Here is a 19350-nt window from a genome sequence, read left to right as displayed (position 1 = left end):
CAAAGACTCTTTGATTAGTATTCGTATATTTGCATTAATCAACCATAGGTTCTCTGTTCTGCATCCATTTCAAAAGTATATAGATATGTGGGCTTTTTTGCAGACTACAACATCAAAATACCCTGCATAGGAAATCCCACATAACCATTAGTTTCTATTATTTTCCTTAATTAGCTTCTTTAACAGATTGATAATGAGAGAAGTAGTGCTAGTACTCCACATTAAAGATGAACTACATAAGGATTGTTAGGGCTCGTATTTATAAGAATTTAGTCAAACCATTCTTTATCATTAGAAATTCATTATACATTATGGAGAATCATTGCAATCGTAGAAAAAAAGTAGTTTATGAAGGACCTCTGGAAATCATTTAGTCCAAACTTCAAAGCTCTACTCCCATAAATCAAAGGATCTCTTCTACCACTTAAGGATACTCCTCTGTACTTGGTACTGGTGAGGCTGCACCTTGTGTGTCCACTTCTGGGCCCCTCTCTTCAAGGCAGACATGGAGGTGCTGGAATATGTCCAGAGAAAGGCAATGGAGCTGGTGAAGGTCTAGAGAGTGAATCATATGGGGAGAGGCTGAGGGAGGTGGGGTTATTTACTCTGGAGAAAAGGAGGCTCAGGGGAGACCTCATCACTCTCTACAACTCACTGAAAGGAGGTTGTAGCCAGGTGGAGGTCAGCCTCTTCTCCCAGGCAACCAGCAACGGGACAAGAGGACATAGCTTCAAGCTGTGCCAGGGGAGATTCAGGTGGGACATCAGGTTGAATTTCTTCATAGAAAGGATTGTTAGATATTGGAATGGACTGCCCAGGAAGATGGTGGAGTCACCATCCCTTGAGGTGTTCAAGAAATGACTGTATGTGGCACTTAGTGCCATGGTCTAGTTGATAAGGTAGTGATCGGTCAAAGGTTGGACTTGATGATCTTGGAGGTCTTTTCCAACCTAAATGATTTTGTGATTCTGAGATACCTTTGCTTATTTCAAGGCTGCACACAGTTATGGCATTTGTAGAAAAAATCACTCAAAATGCATCTCTTCAAAATGATAATGTGTGGTCTGAGATAACATTGACCTACCTGTATCACCCATGTTGAGGATTGTTTATTAATTAAAGACGCTCTTGATGATTGTTTTTGCAGTTGTAACAATGCTTTGGGGCAAAAGTTGCCAGCATATAACTAAAACTGAGGTGCCACAAGAATGAAAGAATTGCAAACAGTAGAATTAGTAAAGGAAGAGCTCATTTGTCTTGTTAGCTATGCAGTATCTCACTGGTGAGACAGGGTCCAGAGCATGAAACAATGAGGCAGAATGGTAAGAGGAGATAATCTGCTCAGTTGGCCCCTGTGAGAGTTTTTGTCCTTTGACGCAATACTCCACTTCCAAATGAATGATGCAGCCTGCCAGAAAAGTCAAGCCTTCCTTTCCGACCTTACTTTCCAAGAGCATGTAGATACATATATTTCTGCCTCTACATGTGTTAAAATTATAGCCATTTCAGCTTATATCTTTTGTCTCAATGCAGCAGAGACTTGCACAGCAGGCATCACTCCTCCCATATCCCTGAGGGGGCTGATGCAATTAGCTGTGCTCAGAACATGGTAACACATACTGGAAAGATTGGCCTGCAAATAAAACCTAGCAGCCATGGGAACATTCTCTAAAAGAATAAGGGTATCACTGGTAGTCATACGAAACCCTAGTGGGCACATGTTTTTTTGAAGGACTGTAGGTTGGCCAGATACATTTACAAAGAAATGTAAAAAGGGTGTAGTAATTAGTTCACTGCTTTGTCAAAATTCAATGTCATACTCTGTAGAAGCTAGAGCTTTCTTTTGGATAAAATTATCTTTCAGTATAAGCAAAACAGCACTTTTTCTCCAGCCAAGTTTACATAAGTGGGTTAGCAAAACCATTTGGCTGATATTCTTCAAGTAACTCAGCCTGAGGCTGACAGCCAGCATAGAAAATTTCATCCTAAATATTAAAATTTAGTATAGCTGTAAGAGGAGAAAAAATATATCTCATAATGGTAAACACCTGTCAGTCCTTATAACAGACAGTGCTACTAGTTCAGCACACATATTATGTGTGAATTTATACATCTAACTATGCATATACAGAGATACATATGGATTGATATATCTATATATTCCATGTTTGCTTTTCACAGTATTAACATAGGTTTTTACACTTCAGGGCCATTTTCACTTTCACTTTAATTATCCTGGGATAAAACCCACTGCTATTACGTATGAGCATTTTCCACCTGCAAAACTAGTGAAAAATTGAGAATCATCTCAAACCGGGTTTTTGGTGTACCAAGATGTGAAAATTTGTAGAATTGAATGCAGAATTTGCATTCAATGCAGAATTGAAGAAAGCTGAATACAAGGTTTCTTTTCTCCACAATTAGTACTCATTTTATTTATTCATGAAGGCTGTTAATAAAATATGTAGTAAGGGAGAAGAACTGCTGTTCCCACACTACTGAGCCTATTGTGAAGAGGTCAGTCAAGTTCTTTACATCAGTTTAGACTAAATTTAATGCCAAACTGAAGATCACTTCAGTGATGAGTGAGCATTATTAGTTGTTATCCCTAGGAATCCAGGGAGTAAAAAACAAATATCTGCAAATCCTTAATAGTGCTGTTGAAAACTGCCTCCAGCACAGTCATGGGTCCATACCAGTTTAGAGCACCTTCTTCACTCAAAACTGTTCAACCTTACTTATATCTTCTGCACAACTTTTCCTCAGTCCTGCTATGTTATGGTAAATGCCCCTCTACTTCAGGTCCCCGATGAGCACGTTCACCTAATGGACACACTTATACTATGGAAAAAAATTTACTCTCCTTCCTCCAGCACTGTAACTATTCTTTGAAAAGCCAAGAACTTACAACTTCAGTTCTAATGCTGTTTTGTTTGGTTTGTTTTAAATCTTTTACAGTCTTTGTTAAGCATTCGTGGTTCTCTGTTCTCACCAAGGCGCAACAGCAAAACGAGCATTTTCAGTTTCAGAGGTCATGCAAAGGATGTAGGATCTGAAAATGACTTTGCTGATGATGAGCACAGCACTCTTGAAGACAATGAGAGCAGAAGAGATTCTCTCTTTGTTCCAAATCGACATGGAGAACGGCGCAACAGTAACGTTAGTCAGGCAAGTGTGTCATCTAGAATGATACCAGCCCTTCCAGTAAATGGGAAGATGCACAGCACTGTGGATTGCAATGGAGTAGTCTCCTTGGTTGGAGGACCTTCAACTTTAACTTCACCCACTGGTCAGCTCATACCAGAGGTAATTATAAGTAAACCAGTAATTATTACAGTTTGGTTCAGGCACAGAATTTTGTCTTACTCCTTAACTCTACATTCCTTATATTTCTTAGAGCAATGTGAAATAATTTGGAATAGTTTCTAAATAACAGAACATAAAGGAAAATAAGTCCTCAGCCTCCTATTTCTGAGCCTCAGTAAAGTAGTATATTCTCCTTGCTTTCAGCAAGAGATCTACACGTAGAAAGAAAAAACGAATTTGACAATTTGTATAAAGTTTCACTTCAACAAAGGTAGAGATTCTATATATAACTAAGGCTATGGCTTGGAAAGATGTACAGGAAAACATTTGTAAAATTAAGCAGAATGCAGTTGCTACTGTCATTATAGTTAATAGAAATACACCTTACTGAGTTTATCTTGAGGAATTTTTTCTCATAACTTTCATGTGAAAAATACATAAATTCCTGTGTACCTTTGCAATTACATTACATTGCAGACTCAGTTTCAGACTTCTGTAAGCTAAGATGTTCTTTCAAACTTTCAAAAAGACAAGCCTTTTCATATATAGTATTTTACTATGGATTCAGTATGGTATTGTGATGTCTAAAATAGGTTGTTATCTAAGCTGCAAAATATTTGCATTATAAATAAGTATTGAGTTTTCAGTACTTCTATTACCCTTTTGTCTTTTTTTTTTCATCATATTACCTCAGTGATTATGCATATATAGTTCTGTTTCAGAAATACATTCACTTGAAATGAGTAATTCAACTCAGGAGTCTTCTCTAAAGAAGTAGTACTAGTGAATGCTCAAAGGTGATGTTTCACCTTCACACTAAGATAACTTTAAAATCCCTTATGAGTTCTCCAAGTTTTTTTTCTCCTTTTCATGAATGGGGACAGAATAATGTGAAAAAGTGTAAGTTATTTCTCTGAATCACAGAATCAGTGGTAAAGCAGGAACCAAGATTTAGGAGCTTTTTAATCCCACTCCTATGCTTAGATCCCTAGGTAACAGTCTAGAAGAAAAGCAAAGCAACTGTAAGGACACCTACATGATGCACAGTAGTGACACGTTAGTCACATTTAAATCAGAGTTGAGCATTATTGCTTTGAAAAGATAATTAGAAGCCATACAAAACGAAGGGGACTTGCAAATTCATTGCAAGAATTTATCACAAACTCTGTATGAGCATTGTGGTGGGTGAGAATTAGGTAGAAGAAATATTAAATAAGATGCGGGGTTTTTCTTCTATAAAATTTTCCAACCACACTTATCAGGTTAGGAATACAGTAAGTGGTATTCTAGATATACTTAATTTCTAAAATTATATTCATGTTTCTTGCATCCAGGTTACTTTCTTAAATAAAAGTTCACTTTTCTCTGTACTCACCCTTTCATTATTTAACATTACTATCTGTGGGAAATTAAGGTGTCAGGTTTCAATTTTGAGCATTTTTTTTGAAATAATAATAATAATCAAAAGATATCTAGCAAAAATTTTGTTCAGCCAGTCATTTAAATGTCAACTACCTCTGGTCCCACATTGCATTGATATTGGGTCTTCCAGTTGATTATTTACAGCAATGTACAAAGTAGTGAGTTCCTCAATGAAGAAGAAAGAAATCTCTACAGGAACAGAAACCTTCAGTGTGTAAGAAAAGCTTAGTATGTTGCACAAAGCTGATTTTGATTTTCACTACAATTGTTAATTGGCTGTTGAAAAGGATGATCTAATTCCTCAGTATTTCATTTACAGGGCACCACTACAGAAACAGAAATAAGGAAAAGAAGACTGAGTTCTTATCAAATTTCCATGGAAATGCTGGAAGAGTCTGCTGCAAGACAAAGAGCAATGAGCATAGCCAGCATACTTACAAATACAATGGAAGGTACTTGATGCATTTTATCTGACAGGCAGTTCATTGAATTTCTGCTAACTACATGTACAGAAAGATTATTTAAATAATTTCCTTTGTAAATGTAAAACTGGACATGTGAAATCTCTGTACATCAGATGCAAAAGCTTTTGAGCATTTCCAAGATAATTTACGCATTCTAAATGCTTAGCCATTTATTTTTCATGACACCTTCCAAAATATTACTCTACTGAGTGGACTAACAGAGATAAAATAATCATAGCTAGGGGATTGCTACAGACTCAAACAGAGTATACAGGGATTTTCTTCCCATTAGACATCTACAAGAAAAGTCAATTAAGGTAGACTGGAATTGCCATGATAAAGGCAGTGACGTGCTAGAAGAGTCATTTCCCTTAAAACTTAAATCCAAGGATAGGCAATAGGAAATTAGAATGAGAAATATAGTTTTAAAGAAAAAAAGATCAGCTGTAATCAACTCATGCCAAGGCACACAGTGTCTTTCTTAAGCATTTCTTAAACTTTCTTAGCCATCAAAGATAAAAAAATATTATACTTGCTATATTAAAAATCATACAATGTTGGGATTTTTTTTCTTATTTAATGGAAACTGAGTATGTTCACTTTTCACACATATGCCTTTAAAGTATTTTATAAGCTTAAAGGATCTACCAACCGGATACTGGCAAAGTGTGGCAGTTATTATAGTCAGACCAACCCTGCAGATGTGCTTCAACCCATGCTCTAAATGGACAGAAAATTACCAAGAAACTTTATAGTGTAATTAAGCCAGTATCAAAATTTAATTTTTAAGTGAGTTCTGAAGCCCTTTGCTCTCAGATAAATCCCAAACTAAATGTAGTCAGAAATATAAGGTTTATATCGCCTTTACAGCAATTTTGAGCTGTTGGGACCTCTTAATTCTCAGTGTGCAATTCTTGGTTCTCCTCTCTGTAAGCAGGATGTGTCCTTAGAGGGTGCTGCACTCTTCCTCCAGATAAATAGTTTGTCCTTCCATCCTCCTGACCAGAAAAACATGTCAACATAAACTAAGTTGTCCCAGTAGTGACCTCCTTACCACATCTGGTTTCCACTACTTCAGAAGTTGCCAAGTGCAGCAATGGAGTTTCCTGCGTCAACTCAGTGTCCAGTATGAGTGGCCTCTTTTGTCCAAGCCCAGTCGTATCCTTACTTTTAGCACTCTGAGTTAGATGTTCTGAAATGTGATTATTCCACCTGATCCATATATTCCTTCAGAAGCACTGTGTTTGTTATGGTTTATAAAGACTGTAGAAGTCTTTTGCTACTTATGATACCCTTTTCTGTTAGAACTTGTTTGTTTCTATCAGTTTGGAAGCTGACAACAGACCTTTGAAATTCCAGTAATTCACCCATATACAACAATATTAGAGGCAAAAATTCAATCTACTGGTCCTCAAAATGTAGATTTTTGCCCTAAGTCCTTATTAGGAAATCTGTAAAACAGCATGCTTGCTATTTTAGCAAAATCACCCATAAGTGTCATGATAATAGAGATCTCTCTGTGTTCTAAGGAATGCCTGAAAAATGGGAAATTTCAGAATTGGGTTGATGCCACTATGTAGAAATTTTATCAAAACTTGTGTCCATATTTTACATATTTTTAGTATAAGTATTTCTCACTTAGTATTTTAGTATAAGTATTTCAAACTTCCTTCTGGGCTGTCCTCAAACATCCCATCATATTAGATATTCATCCTTGCTATTATTAACTCAGTAGAAGTTAATATTCTTCTGTAACTTTGAAAATATTGACAATGAAATGGAAATCAAAAGATTCTAATTGAAAGCAGTTGTTCTGCAGTTGCTCAACAGAGTTGTTCTGCTAATACTAATTAAAATAAGAAAATAGGCATTCAGTATATTAAAAATATTGATTCAAATAAGAAATGATAGATATGCAAACCAAATCATTTCTCTGATATTGTAGTGGTTCAGTGTAGTAGCAAATGTAACACTTTTAGTATCTGAAATCAAAATATGTCCTCATACACGTAACACAAAAATGTTAATCTTTTATGAAGCTTATACTAATTATATACATCAGCTCTCTGATGAGTGAGTCATGTTAACTTTTAATATCCAAAATTAAGATATCTGCTGTAAGCAAGTCAAGTAACCTAAACTAAATGTCTAGATTCTCCCTACTGTCATGGGAAAGACAAACACATTTCTCTCTTTAGGCAGATATTGAGATGATTCACCCTTTAGTGAATGTACTTCACTGTCCACTGATTGCAGAGCACCTTAAATAAATTAGGTGCCTTACTTTTAGGTGGCTAAACATAAGTGAGAGAAAAACTATGTTAGTAAGAGCTGTTTATTTGAATGATACAATCTTTTTCCATATTTTAAACAAGAACTTCCAGAGGATACAATTGGAATATTCATTTTTTCTATTTTCTTTCAGAGCTTGAAGAATCCAGACAGAAATGCCCACCGTGCTGGTACAGATTTGCAAATACTTTCTTGATCTGGGATTGTTGGAGTCCATGGTTAAAAGTAAAGCACATCGTCAATTTAGTTGTGATGGATCCATTTGTTGATCTTGCTATAACTATTTGCATTGTTTTAAACACCTTGTTTATGGCCATGGAACATTACCCAATGACAGAACAGTTTAGCAGTGTCCTTTCTGTGGGGAACCTGGTAAGTGGTTTGTCACGCACTACTTGGTGTAAATACCCTTTTCTAAAAGAAGAAATGTATAAATTCCTTTTAAATTTACTCTACGATTTTTTTTATAATCGGTTTAGAAATTATATATATGATTTTCACAGGTAAAGCAATTTTTCCTGGCCTTTAACCTTCAAGAATCTATTTTGTAACTACTATAATGAAATAACTGAATATGTATGGAAGTGCAGTCTTCACTGGAATGCCACATTTCTTGATGTCTACCTTGGGTTTTTTCTTTAAAATGTTAAGGTAGATTATGTAATTTTTATTATGGTACTGATATTCCATAACGGAAAATATTTTTCTTCTGTACAAAATTAAATATTCAGATGTCAGAATTTCTCTTAGAATTTTTTTGTCACACTACGGTGAAAATACTTTTCCAAAAAAAAGGCATATTTCTTGTTACCAGTAAGTCCTTGCCACTTTAGGTAACTAAAAATACTTAATAAATGAGAAGATTACTATTCAATCTCTAAAAAAAAGGCATGTTTTATCTCTGAGTTTATTGGTGATGACTTTCCCATTTTTAACCTGATCCAGAGATTTAGGGTTACATGTAATTCCTTTTCTCAGCAGATACCTGAATGTAACATAACACTTACATGTTCTTATCTGTTTCTCTCCATTTGCTTCTAGTGCTGAGGAAGCAGAGGGTTGAACCTTGCAAGTGTTTATTTCAGAGGCAGATTCATACATTTTAAGTTTTTGTCAGCTCATGTAACTACCAGTAGTTTACATAGGAGAGGTCTGGATTGACTCAAACAGCATGCAGTCCTGAAAATCAAAACCAACCAAGTGTTCTGAACTAATCACTCAAAAAGATTAGTTTTGAAAAGCCAGCTAATGTTTAAATGGAACACTAATAGATATCTCAGTCAGAGAATGTTTTAAAGTCTAAACATTTTCCTCATAGCAATACATCCTTCTATGATGTTTTTTAAAAATAGAACTAAAATTGAACTTAATACCTGTGTGTTCTTGTGTGCACTACAGTTTCCTTTCTCCTGGATGAAGATCTAACTGCACCATATTCTTATGTTCATGACAGATTACAGAATATTGTAGTTTAAAATGTTGGTCTGTCATATTGGTAAAATTGTTTCTTTCCAATTATTTATGTTTACAAGGTCTTCTGCTTTTTCCCATCTCATATTTTTTTTTTTTTACTCTAAGCTAGCATATTTTTAACTACCTTTGTAACAATTTGGTATCTTTAATTAGGACTATATATGTGCACTGAATACTGTTCCTGCTGGTTTCAATTAAATTCTCCATTCCTTGCTATATTAATCTATTAACCTTAATTTTGTGCTTTCCATTCAAATTATGTTAATTTACTCTTTGCTTGTGACATCACAGTGTGTTTGACAATAAATTAAATAAGACAAATCTGACTGAAGAAGTAGTTCTAAAATGCAATGATTAATTTTCCATAATACTAAAATTCATTCAGTATTCAAATTCCTAATGATAAGAAAACTTGCGTTTACTTCTGTTAAAGTGTATTTCTGTATTTAAGGATGTGGTTATGCTGAAGAAAAAGTAGTTTGTGGGTGGAATAGGAAATATCTTGAAATGAAATGTTTTTCATGGCTTTTTTTTTTCAATTATTTTGACAAATATGAGAGTTTTGTCAAGAATAATTTTCTTTGTTGTGTTCTTTTTACCACATAGAGCAATACCTGTTACATTCTTCTGATAATACAGAAACATCTCTTATACATCAATTTAATAGTATAATGTTTCTGGCTATAGCTCTAGTTTGTTAAAAGTATACACTTTAAAATTTACTCTTGGACAATGGTGAATGTTTCTGCAGCATTATATCCACCTCCTAATCCTCTTAAACTAATAGGTAATTATGAGTGTAGTTATATAGTGCTGTAAAAAGTTAGCTTTGCTACCATAAAACTTTGTAGTAGGACTGAGAACAAGCCAGGTAAAGAACTCTCGCAGGGCAATAGCAGAGTACATTGGTGTACGTTAGTAGACTTGATATAGGATATCTTTTGATTGTTGTACAAAATATTCATATGTTTTTATGGTTTTACATCATGCTCCAAAACGTCTTTATTATGCTGCATGAACTACTGATCACTACTCATTGCAAGATTGTTGAGTTACGTTCTGGACTTAAAACACTAAGAAGCATTGATAATTTCACATTCAGCACTTCCAGATATTTCAAATAACATTATTATCCTGAAGTTCTTTTTCACAAAAGGAAGTAGCTGTCACACAGCATGGTAGCTGTGTGTGAAACCTCTATATCCTTACAAAAAGCCCAGTACAAGAAACTCCAAATTCCCCTGTCCATTCCACCCAAACTCCTCAACTCTCTCCTACAAGACAGACCTTAGAGAGTCTGTCCTTAGAGAGTCAGACATTAGAGAGTATCTTCTAATGCTTCTATTTAGACTGTGAGCTAGGAAAAAAATTGCTGTCAAACCTCCTTTTACTTTACTGGAACTATCCTCTTAAAACGGGACTGAAAACACCAGATCACATCACATCATTTGCTGCATGGATGGTCCAGCACGCACAGTCAAATCTGAGCTGGAGCTGAGCTGCCGGCTGGTCAATAGCTTTTTGTATGTTTATCAAACCTCTGTCCTACTATATGTGTCCTGATTCAGTGTTTAGAAATACTTAAATGCCATTTAGAGATAGCAATCAGCTGTTCTTTATAGTAACAGGTATGAGAATGCGAGTTGCATAAAGCAATTTACTCAGGTATATAAATTTCTCCTAACAACTCAATTAATTAATTACATTTTGTTTTAGGTATTCACTGGAATATTCACAGCAGAAATGGTACTAAAGATAATTGCCATGGACCCTTATTATTATTTCCAAGAAGGCTGGAATATTTTTGATGGTATTATCGTTAGCCTTAGTTTAATGGAGCTTGGTCTGGCAAATGTTGAAGGATTATCTGTTCTTCGGTCGTTCAGATTGGTAAATACCTTGACAATTAAATATTTGCATGCAATCATCTCACTCAAAATAATAAAAAAAATCACTGGTGCCTGTAACAATTAAAATATTTAATTATATTTAAATATATATTGTAAACTTTAGTAGCTGTCATTATTTTTCCTATATGCCTAATTTGCAAGCCATGTTTGATAAGGTGTTTGTCGACTGATATCCTTCAATATCTTTTGGTATCAAAATTATTCTATTGATCTTCTATCCTACAGATATCCTTTGCCACCCTAACTGCTATCTTTTAAAAATTTTGTACATTTTCATTACACTGATTTCATTAAGAATCATTAGAGCTAAATATCTGTAAAAACATACATATTGTCACCAGCATAAAGTATCATGACATTTTTTGTCTTTATATTGTGAACATTGCTTTGTGTTACTTGTAAAGATCCTAAGCAGACCCTCTCTACACATTTATTTCAATGGGCAGCAACAAAAAACTTCTGGTAACTCCATTGTATATAACAAAGAGTCAAAAAGCTGATTATGATAACATTTATGTTTAAATATTATTGAGTTTCTACTAAAAAATTATTTTTAATATCAATTAGTATTGTACACTAATTTATAGATGTTTTCTAGAGGCAAAGGATTCATGATTTGAAAGTCCTTATAACCAGTAGTTATCACATGACTTGGAAATCTAGGTTATCTCCTAATATATAGAATAGGAAGCAGTGACTTACTTTATTAGCACTACTTGCAATGGTAACCAGCTTCACATAACATAGTTTGGGTCATGAATATTGTTTTTAAATTAGTGTTTATGATTTGAATGCACATCACAATATCAGCATCAACTTTTTGCTTAAAAAATTGTCCTCTAACTAAGCATGAAAAGCTTAATGCAGTGCTGAGGAAAATGTGCAACCAAACCAGCAAAAAGGGTTTGGTGAAGGTGATGAAAAGAGTATGAAATTCTAAAATGTCTTGAAGAATTGTTCATCAATCATCTCTAAGTAGATGTTTAAAAATATTAAAATAAAATGTCATACAAACACAAATTTAGATTTTTTTACTATGTGCATCACTCAAAAGAAATGCTGAACAATGCATTTTTGACAAATACTTCATGTTCGCTGCTTTCCATTAAAATAATAGTATGTTCCTACTGAAGAACAAATTAATCTACAGAAATTGATACCCTCTGCTAAACAACTTGATCCTAGCTTCTATTTCATAACTAACACTAATGATTCCTCTGCATTTTTGTTTTGCAGCTTCGAGTTTTCAAATTGGCAAAATCTTGGCCAACTCTAAATATGCTAATTAAGATTATTGGCAATTCGGTGGGGGCTCTGGGCAATCTGACCCTGGTGCTGGCCATCATTGTGTTCATTTTTGCTGTGGTTGGGATGCAGCTCTTTGGGAAAAGCTACAAGGAATGTGTCTGCAAGATCTCTGATAATTGTGAACTTCCACGCTGGCACATGCATGACTTCTTCCACTCTTTCCTGATTGTATTCCGAGTGCTGTGTGGAGAATGGATAGAAACGATGTGGGACTGCATGGAGGTTGCTGGCCAAACCATGTGCCTTATTGTTTTCATGCTGGTCATGGTGATTGGTAACCTAGTGGTACGTGATGAACATTTTCGAGCATGAACTCTAATGCAAATGTACAGGACTTAGAGCTATGGAATGAAAATGTTTGTCATACTTCTGTTTAGAATTAAAAAATTAATCTGAATGTACTAATTTGGGGTGAAAACATACAATATTTCCCTTCTCCTTTTTTCACTCATTTTTATACACTGAAGTACTCTTACAATGGGTAGAGGAATTTAGAAGTACACCAAAATGTCAAATCAAACACCTTATCATGGGAGTGCTGCAGCTAATTTAGAGGTGCCGTTTAAATTCAAATGTCTTTCTCACTGCTCTTGAAATAATACAGCTTATGCTGCACAAGCTTCTGGAAAGCTGCTTCTTCAGAAGTACTCTCATTGCAGCTAACTCCAGCACTTGTACTTCTGACTTAATAAAAATAATGTATATTGTATCTGGTCTTGTTTAGAATATCTTGAATTTAAGTACTGAACTTTGGGGCTTTTTAGGTGTAAAACCCAAAAAACTAAACACAGAGTGATTGGCCATCCAGCCTAAAAACGTGCTTAAAATCTTCTAACTCAAAATTGTACAAGAAACCTTTATAGAAAAATTTTAAATCAAGCTGACAAGTTAAAATGTAAAATTTCAATTGATAAATATTGAATTGGTGTTATAAATAGAATCAATGTTATAAATAGAAATCAATGTTATAAATAGAAATCAATGTTATAAATAGAATGCATTATTTACACTTTAAGTTTCTTTTATTGTTAAACTTTGTGGTTCATTCTGATATGCTTAAAACCTATAATTCATTATCTGTCATAATTCTGTTTCTTTAGTGACATATTTTAACATGATTTAAATTTTTATAAAATAGAGTTCAAAATGTTTGTATCCCAGTCTTTTCCATGACCTTGCAGTCTTGACACTGTCAACAGAAATGTGCAGAGCCCCAGAAAGTTATTTATGATCAGCAACCTGCTCTACTAATTTTTTTAGAACCATGGAATCGTTTAAATTGGAAAAGGCTTTTGAGATCATCAAGTACAACTGTTAACCTAGCATTGCCAAGTCCAACATTTCTTATATGTATATATTTACTATACCTCTGTATTCTCTCATCTTTTAGGTATTGAACCTATTTCTGGCCTTGCTGCTGAGCTCATTTAGTTCAGACAACCTTGCTGCTACAGATGATGATAATGAAATGAACAATCTCCAGATTGCTGTGGCAAGGATCCAGAAGGGAATAGATTATATCAAAAAAAAGATACAGGAGTTCATCCAAAAAGCCTTCGTTAGAAAGCAGAAATCTTTAGAGGAAATCAAAGCGCTTGAAGAGCTAAACAACAAGAAAGACAGCTGCATTTCCAATCATACTGCTGTTGAAATAAGCAAAGATCTGAATTATCTGAAAGACGGGAATGGAACCACGAGTGGTGTGGGTACAGGCAGCAGTGTGGAAAAATATGTAATTGATGAAAATGATTATATGTCATTTATAAACAACCCAGGCCTCACTGTGACAGTGCCCATTGCAGTTGGAGAATCAGATTTTGAAAATTTAAATACAGAAGAATTTAGCAGCGAATCTGATATGGAAGAAAGCAAACAGGTAGGATTTTTCATATCTTAACAAGTGAATTGTCACCCATTTTCATGTTTTAATTACATATATAGAATTGTTTTAAAACTGTAATATCCTGTGTAAATATATTTTATGTTTTAGAATTTTATGTAATTATAATTCAAGAAAAAAAAATCACCCTATATGATGGTATAGTAGAGTGTCCTTAGAGTTTATATTTTTACTAATTTGTTTATTAACATTTGGAAGATGTTTGGTTTTAAATGTGATTATTTCTTTCACAGTTTTTGAGGTTTTAAGACTAGCACACATTTCATAAAGCATTCTTTCTGTAGTGCCTACAATGCAATAAGAATTTCTAGAGTAAGGGTAGAAGGCTAAGGACCAATCAAGAGTACACACCCAAGCAAATATAAGTGGAGAAAAAATATTTTTTTTGATACTTAGGGTAGTTCTAAAAATTAACCCTGAGACATCACAAATCAGTAATGTATTCTGGATCATCTAAAAAGTTTTGTGAGTAATATTCATATAGATTTTGGGTTCAGAGACCATTAAAGTAATCCAGGTACCAAAGAATGTCATGGTAAAGCAGTATCTCAAGTTATGCTGGAGAGCATCTTGTAATACAGATGCATGTGGAAACAGCTTACTTGAAAGCTTTATGCTATTATTATTGTGCAAATTGACAGAAGCTGATCTAAAAACCAAATGCCATGTGCTTTGAAATCTAGGTGGCTCGAATACCAGAAGTGGTCATGAACAGGTGCTGATGGTATTCAAGGAAAACTTTGTTTGTTGAAGTAGTGATCAACAACAAGCTAATAAATGCATTGTCAGAATATAATTATATTCAGTGCCATTAGAAATTTAGGAACTTTGAGGTTTAAGGGGTCAGGAACCATAGATAAATTTGTTTTGAATTAGATTAGAAGCTGCGATGTTGTTTGATAACTCATTGATACAAAAGGGTTTGTTTACCACAAAGAAAGCTCTTCTATAAAGAAGCCCTGCATTCATGACTTTATCATAGCTGTATAGCTGCTATATTTGCAAATAATTATGTATTCCTCAGCACTATCAAACTATACCACATGAAATTAGGGGATAGCCATGATCCACTGAATCATAGTACGGGTCTTTTGCTGAAGAACATAAAGGAACATGAAGAGTGTGTGCTTATTTGCAGCTGCAAAGAATGTTGCTCTGTGTAACAGCTGTAAGATGAAGAACAAGATATTCTATCACCCAACTAAGTTGCTCAGTTATGAAACAAATTTTTTCAATGTAGATATATAAGACAGTATAGCAGTAGTGCTTATCCATGGCAATTTAAGAATATAAGAGATACAGGAAGTGTAAAGTGGTGTAAGTTATGAGATCAATTAGTATCACAGAAAAACCCATTCAGAGTTTCAGCCTGAGAGTTCAGTATTTTTCTTGTAAGCTGATCTAATAAAAGTTGATTGTCATTTCCAATGAACTTTTAGCAAAGTCTTCTATGTCTTTTCATATATTCTGATTTTTTTAAATTATATTTTACTATACATTTACTACTTTCCTTGTGGTTAGTTCTCATAAATACAATTATAAGTGCCTTGCTAGTAACTTCATTTTATGACGTTACAAGCCTAGAAATTTTCTGTATATGTTACTTTTTAAAAGGTTTGTAATATGCATTTAGGAAGTTGAGGGGCTTATAGTCTATGCAGATGCTAAATGTGTGGTTGCATGACATGTCATCCTCAGCAGCAGAAGAACTTGGGAAGTTCCCATCCACACCTGGCTAGTGATCCCTTGGCAGTGTTTACCCCTTTCTCTGCCTCAGTGTTTGTGGGTCTGTGCTATAAGGCAGGTCACTGGTTGTGCCATAGGTATTATTTGTTTATTTCTTCTTTAAGGTAGATTGAATGGCTCAGTTTACAGTGTACTGCTGTATATTCTATCAAAACAGCTGAGGACAAAACCAAATGCCATGCTAAGACAGAAACTCCTCTGCTTTCCAGGTGAATATGTGATATATGTGCACAAGAAAAAGGAGTAAAAGCCCTTGTTGTTGTGCTGAGAAGTTCTGAATACCAATTTCAAGGTGACTTTGACAAGTCAATTGCTCTGTTCATCCCCATCTTTGCTTGGTTCAGGCATTATGCTTTTGTTTTCTAAGGCCATCCTGAAGTTTCTGGATGGTAACAAATCAAAAGAGATTTTGTGGGGGTTTTTTATGGACTTATATCCATATGTCTTCAGGAAGAGAAATCAAATCCAAAAGTCCATATAAGCAATTTGAAAGTGGAAATTTCAGGTGACTGTGGGAAATCCAGCAGTAACTGATAGATGGTGTTTATAATAAGAAATCGTGGAGAAATTTTCAGTGGGGTTAGGATAGGTTTAGCACTTCTGTGCAGCCTCAGTATTTCCCTACAATCGATACCATTGCAAAGCTGGAGCTATAACACTTCCTGCAAATTCTGCTCACACACAGTGTTTGGCTCTGACGTGTTCATACAGTGCAAGTGTGCATATTGTGAAGAGTATCTAATCAGACAGTGCCCTGAAAATTGTGAATGCTGTATTAATTGCACTTTCAGCTCTGGATTCCTTATTCCTTTAGGATGATTTCTAGGGAAAGGATAAAGTGTGGGGGGGTTTATTGTGTGTATAAAAATCCACTGGCTTTGTTAATATATGAACAAATGTTCTGGCATGTGACTGGAATTGGTGAAGGTTCCCAATCTTCTCCTACCATGTCAACAGTACTGTTGAATCTTTTGCTGCCTTCTGATTGTCTTTTAAGGAAGATAGAGAGTCCATTGTTGCAGTGTTTAAGTTACCTCTCTAGGACAGTACACCATCATTTGCTTTGTTTTGCCTCTCACGGTGTACCACTGAGACAACATTTCTGCTAGAAGGCCTGGTCTGCAAAAGGAGGGGTAAGAGATGGAGCAGAACTTTCCCTGCCTTAACTGTGGCAGTGCTTAGCATTTAAAATACTTTGAAGAAGTATCCCCTATAATAACATTTTATTTAACAACAGAGCTGTGGGAAGCTACATCTGCACAGGAACTGTAAAATGATTCATTTTTTTCTGGTGTCTGACTGTCACTGACATTAAGAGTAGAATGATTATTTGAAGTCTGTCATGCCAAAAGTGGGGTAGGGGCTGTGTGCCCCTGAGGAATATGCCAGGAGCAGGTAATTACTATAGAAATTGTAATTGAGGGTGAGTGAGGAACAAATTGTAATATTTCCTATTTTTATTATCAGATATACTATGGTACAAAATAACTGTAGTCACAGAGTTCCTTTTGGAAGGCTAGTTCTTTTTCTTCCTGTTTGGTTTTGTTTTTTTTCCGTTTCATGAAAACACATTCTAATTAATTTCCTAGTTAATAACTTCCCAAATCTGCCAGAACCTATTCTGAAATCTGGCTGCACCTTTCAGACCTAAAAAAGATCTTTCCAATACAGATCACTAGAAATTTGAGGAACTCTCTTTGGATGAAACAGGACAATAATATTTATTAGATTATAAATTACCCACTGTTTTAGAGCAATAGTTGGCTGAAAGTACCTGAAAGAAGCAAACATTTCATTGATATTTGAAGGTTTTTTAAATAATAATCAGAAAATAGAGGTGCAACACCCAATGAAATAATCATCACAAAAACCCCCAGATTTCTGTTCTGAAAATAAGATACTCAAGAGCATTAACTTTGAAGATAATAAGAAAATTAGAAGTAACTAACGGGGATAATTTGGTGGGTTTTAACATTAGCATTGTGTGTACTGTTTCTATTATAAAATATGCTTCTAATCAGTAAAATGACTACACTATGGTAATCTTACCAAACATGACTCCTAACTATTGTATATTGTATGCCACTTAACAACTGTTCATTATATCTGATTCACAACTTTATAAATAAAGTTTTGCATTTCAACATGGAAAAATAATTTCAAATATATTCCTCAGTTACAGAAAGCTTATTTTACAACTGAAGAAATGCATATACCTATAGGCCTCTATCATTCAAAATTCCAAAACCCTTTCTATCTACAGTATATATACAGTAAGTATAAATTCAGAATGGAGAAGTAAGGCTACTCAACTGACTTCTGAAATCACCGCAGATGATTTTGATAAAATTAAAAGCATCCTTCATCATCTATCTGATCTACTAAATTTTCAAAACAAGGAATAAGTTTAGTTTTCTGATTGGCTTCACTAGTGCCTTTGTGCCTAGGTGAAGTTAAAAAGACAAGAACACAGTCATTGCATTCCCAAAAGTTAAGCATTATCATCGGGCTTCAATAAATTTCTTAGCCAAAATAGACCCAGTAGTATTTGATCAATTTGTTGGATGATTCTTTACCATGTTTAAAATGTCTAACTAGCTAAATTATCTTTTCTAAAACTGACCAATTCTGGGACAGTATCTTCAAAAGTCACAAACTATTTAAGTTATAGACTAGCTGTGAATAATGATTTATACCATATCTCTGGATACACTGATGTTCCACTCTAAGATACCGATACAATCCTCTTTTGAAACAATTAGATAAAGATTATAGAGTCAGAAGTGTATAGCATACTAAATCTAAACTAGAAACCTACACAATATGATAATTCATCACATTTAATCTGAAAAGAAATTGAAGAAATTTATTTTCATCGAGATCTAGAAGTTCTATCATTATTAGAGGATGAAGGAAGAATGGGAAGCCATACAGCTTCAAAGTATTTTGCCTACTGTATGTATATATTTTTCAAATAAAAGAGATAATCACTTAGTTAAATGAAGACTAGAACATGAAACAAACAAACCCCCTTAAAATTCTCATTAATATGCATTAAGCACTATATAAATACAGAAATAGTTTCCAAATCTGCTAACCATGTCTTTGTTAATTTTATTCATTCTATTTTTATTTATGCATCACAATTTCTGAGTGCAGATTACTAGTTCTAGCTTCTGCATTTCTAATTTCTCTAAAATAAACTAACAAGTTCTGTAGAAAAGTTTGTTGAATATTTCAGGTGGTATGTATTTCCCTTTTTCCAACTAATAATAAAATATTTAATAATAATGTTTTAATTGTGTTAAAGCCATGTTTGAATTAGAGATTCCAAAAAGAGGAAAACTAGTGATCCTGTGTCTTGAACTTCACTACCTACCATTCTTACTTCTCACAGGGGTAAAACCAAGCTGGAGCAATCAAGAATGCAGCTCTGGTGCTTTTTAACCAGGTAGAGCAACGTGTCACCACTTTCACACAGGTTACCTAAGCAAGTTATACATATATATGTATATATATATATAATCAC

At 34.4% G+C, this 19350-nt stretch overlaps 1 protein-coding gene across 1 annotated transcript in view; it reads left to right on the top strand.

The window, feature by feature from the left end:
* The window catches only part of LOC108507303 (sodium channel protein type 3 subunit alpha), a 73767-nt gene that overhangs the window by 28957 nt on the left and 25460 nt on the right, over positions 1-19350 (top strand). The window contains exons 14-19 of the mRNA XM_017835160.1: positions 2959-3306; positions 5048-5180; positions 7618-7856; positions 10674-10847; positions 12104-12460; positions 13566-14051. Coding sequence (XP_017690649.1) covers positions 2959-3306; positions 5048-5180; positions 7618-7856; positions 10674-10847; positions 12104-12460; positions 13566-14051 — 1737 coding nt within the window. The remainder of the gene's footprint in view (positions 1-2958; positions 3307-5047; positions 5181-7617; positions 7857-10673; positions 10848-12103; positions 12461-13565; positions 14052-19350) is intronic.

This window comes from Lepidothrix coronata, unplaced genomic scaffold (genome assembly GCF_001604755.1).
Source record: "Lepidothrix coronata isolate B3197 unplaced genomic scaffold, Lepidothrix_coronata-1.0 Scaffold250, whole genome shotgun sequence".
Lineage (NCBI taxonomy): Eukaryota > Metazoa > Chordata > Aves > Passeriformes > Pipridae > Lepidothrix > Lepidothrix coronata.
Note: the sequence above shows the minus strand (reverse complement) of the source record. Positions and strands in the feature narration are given on the sequence as shown.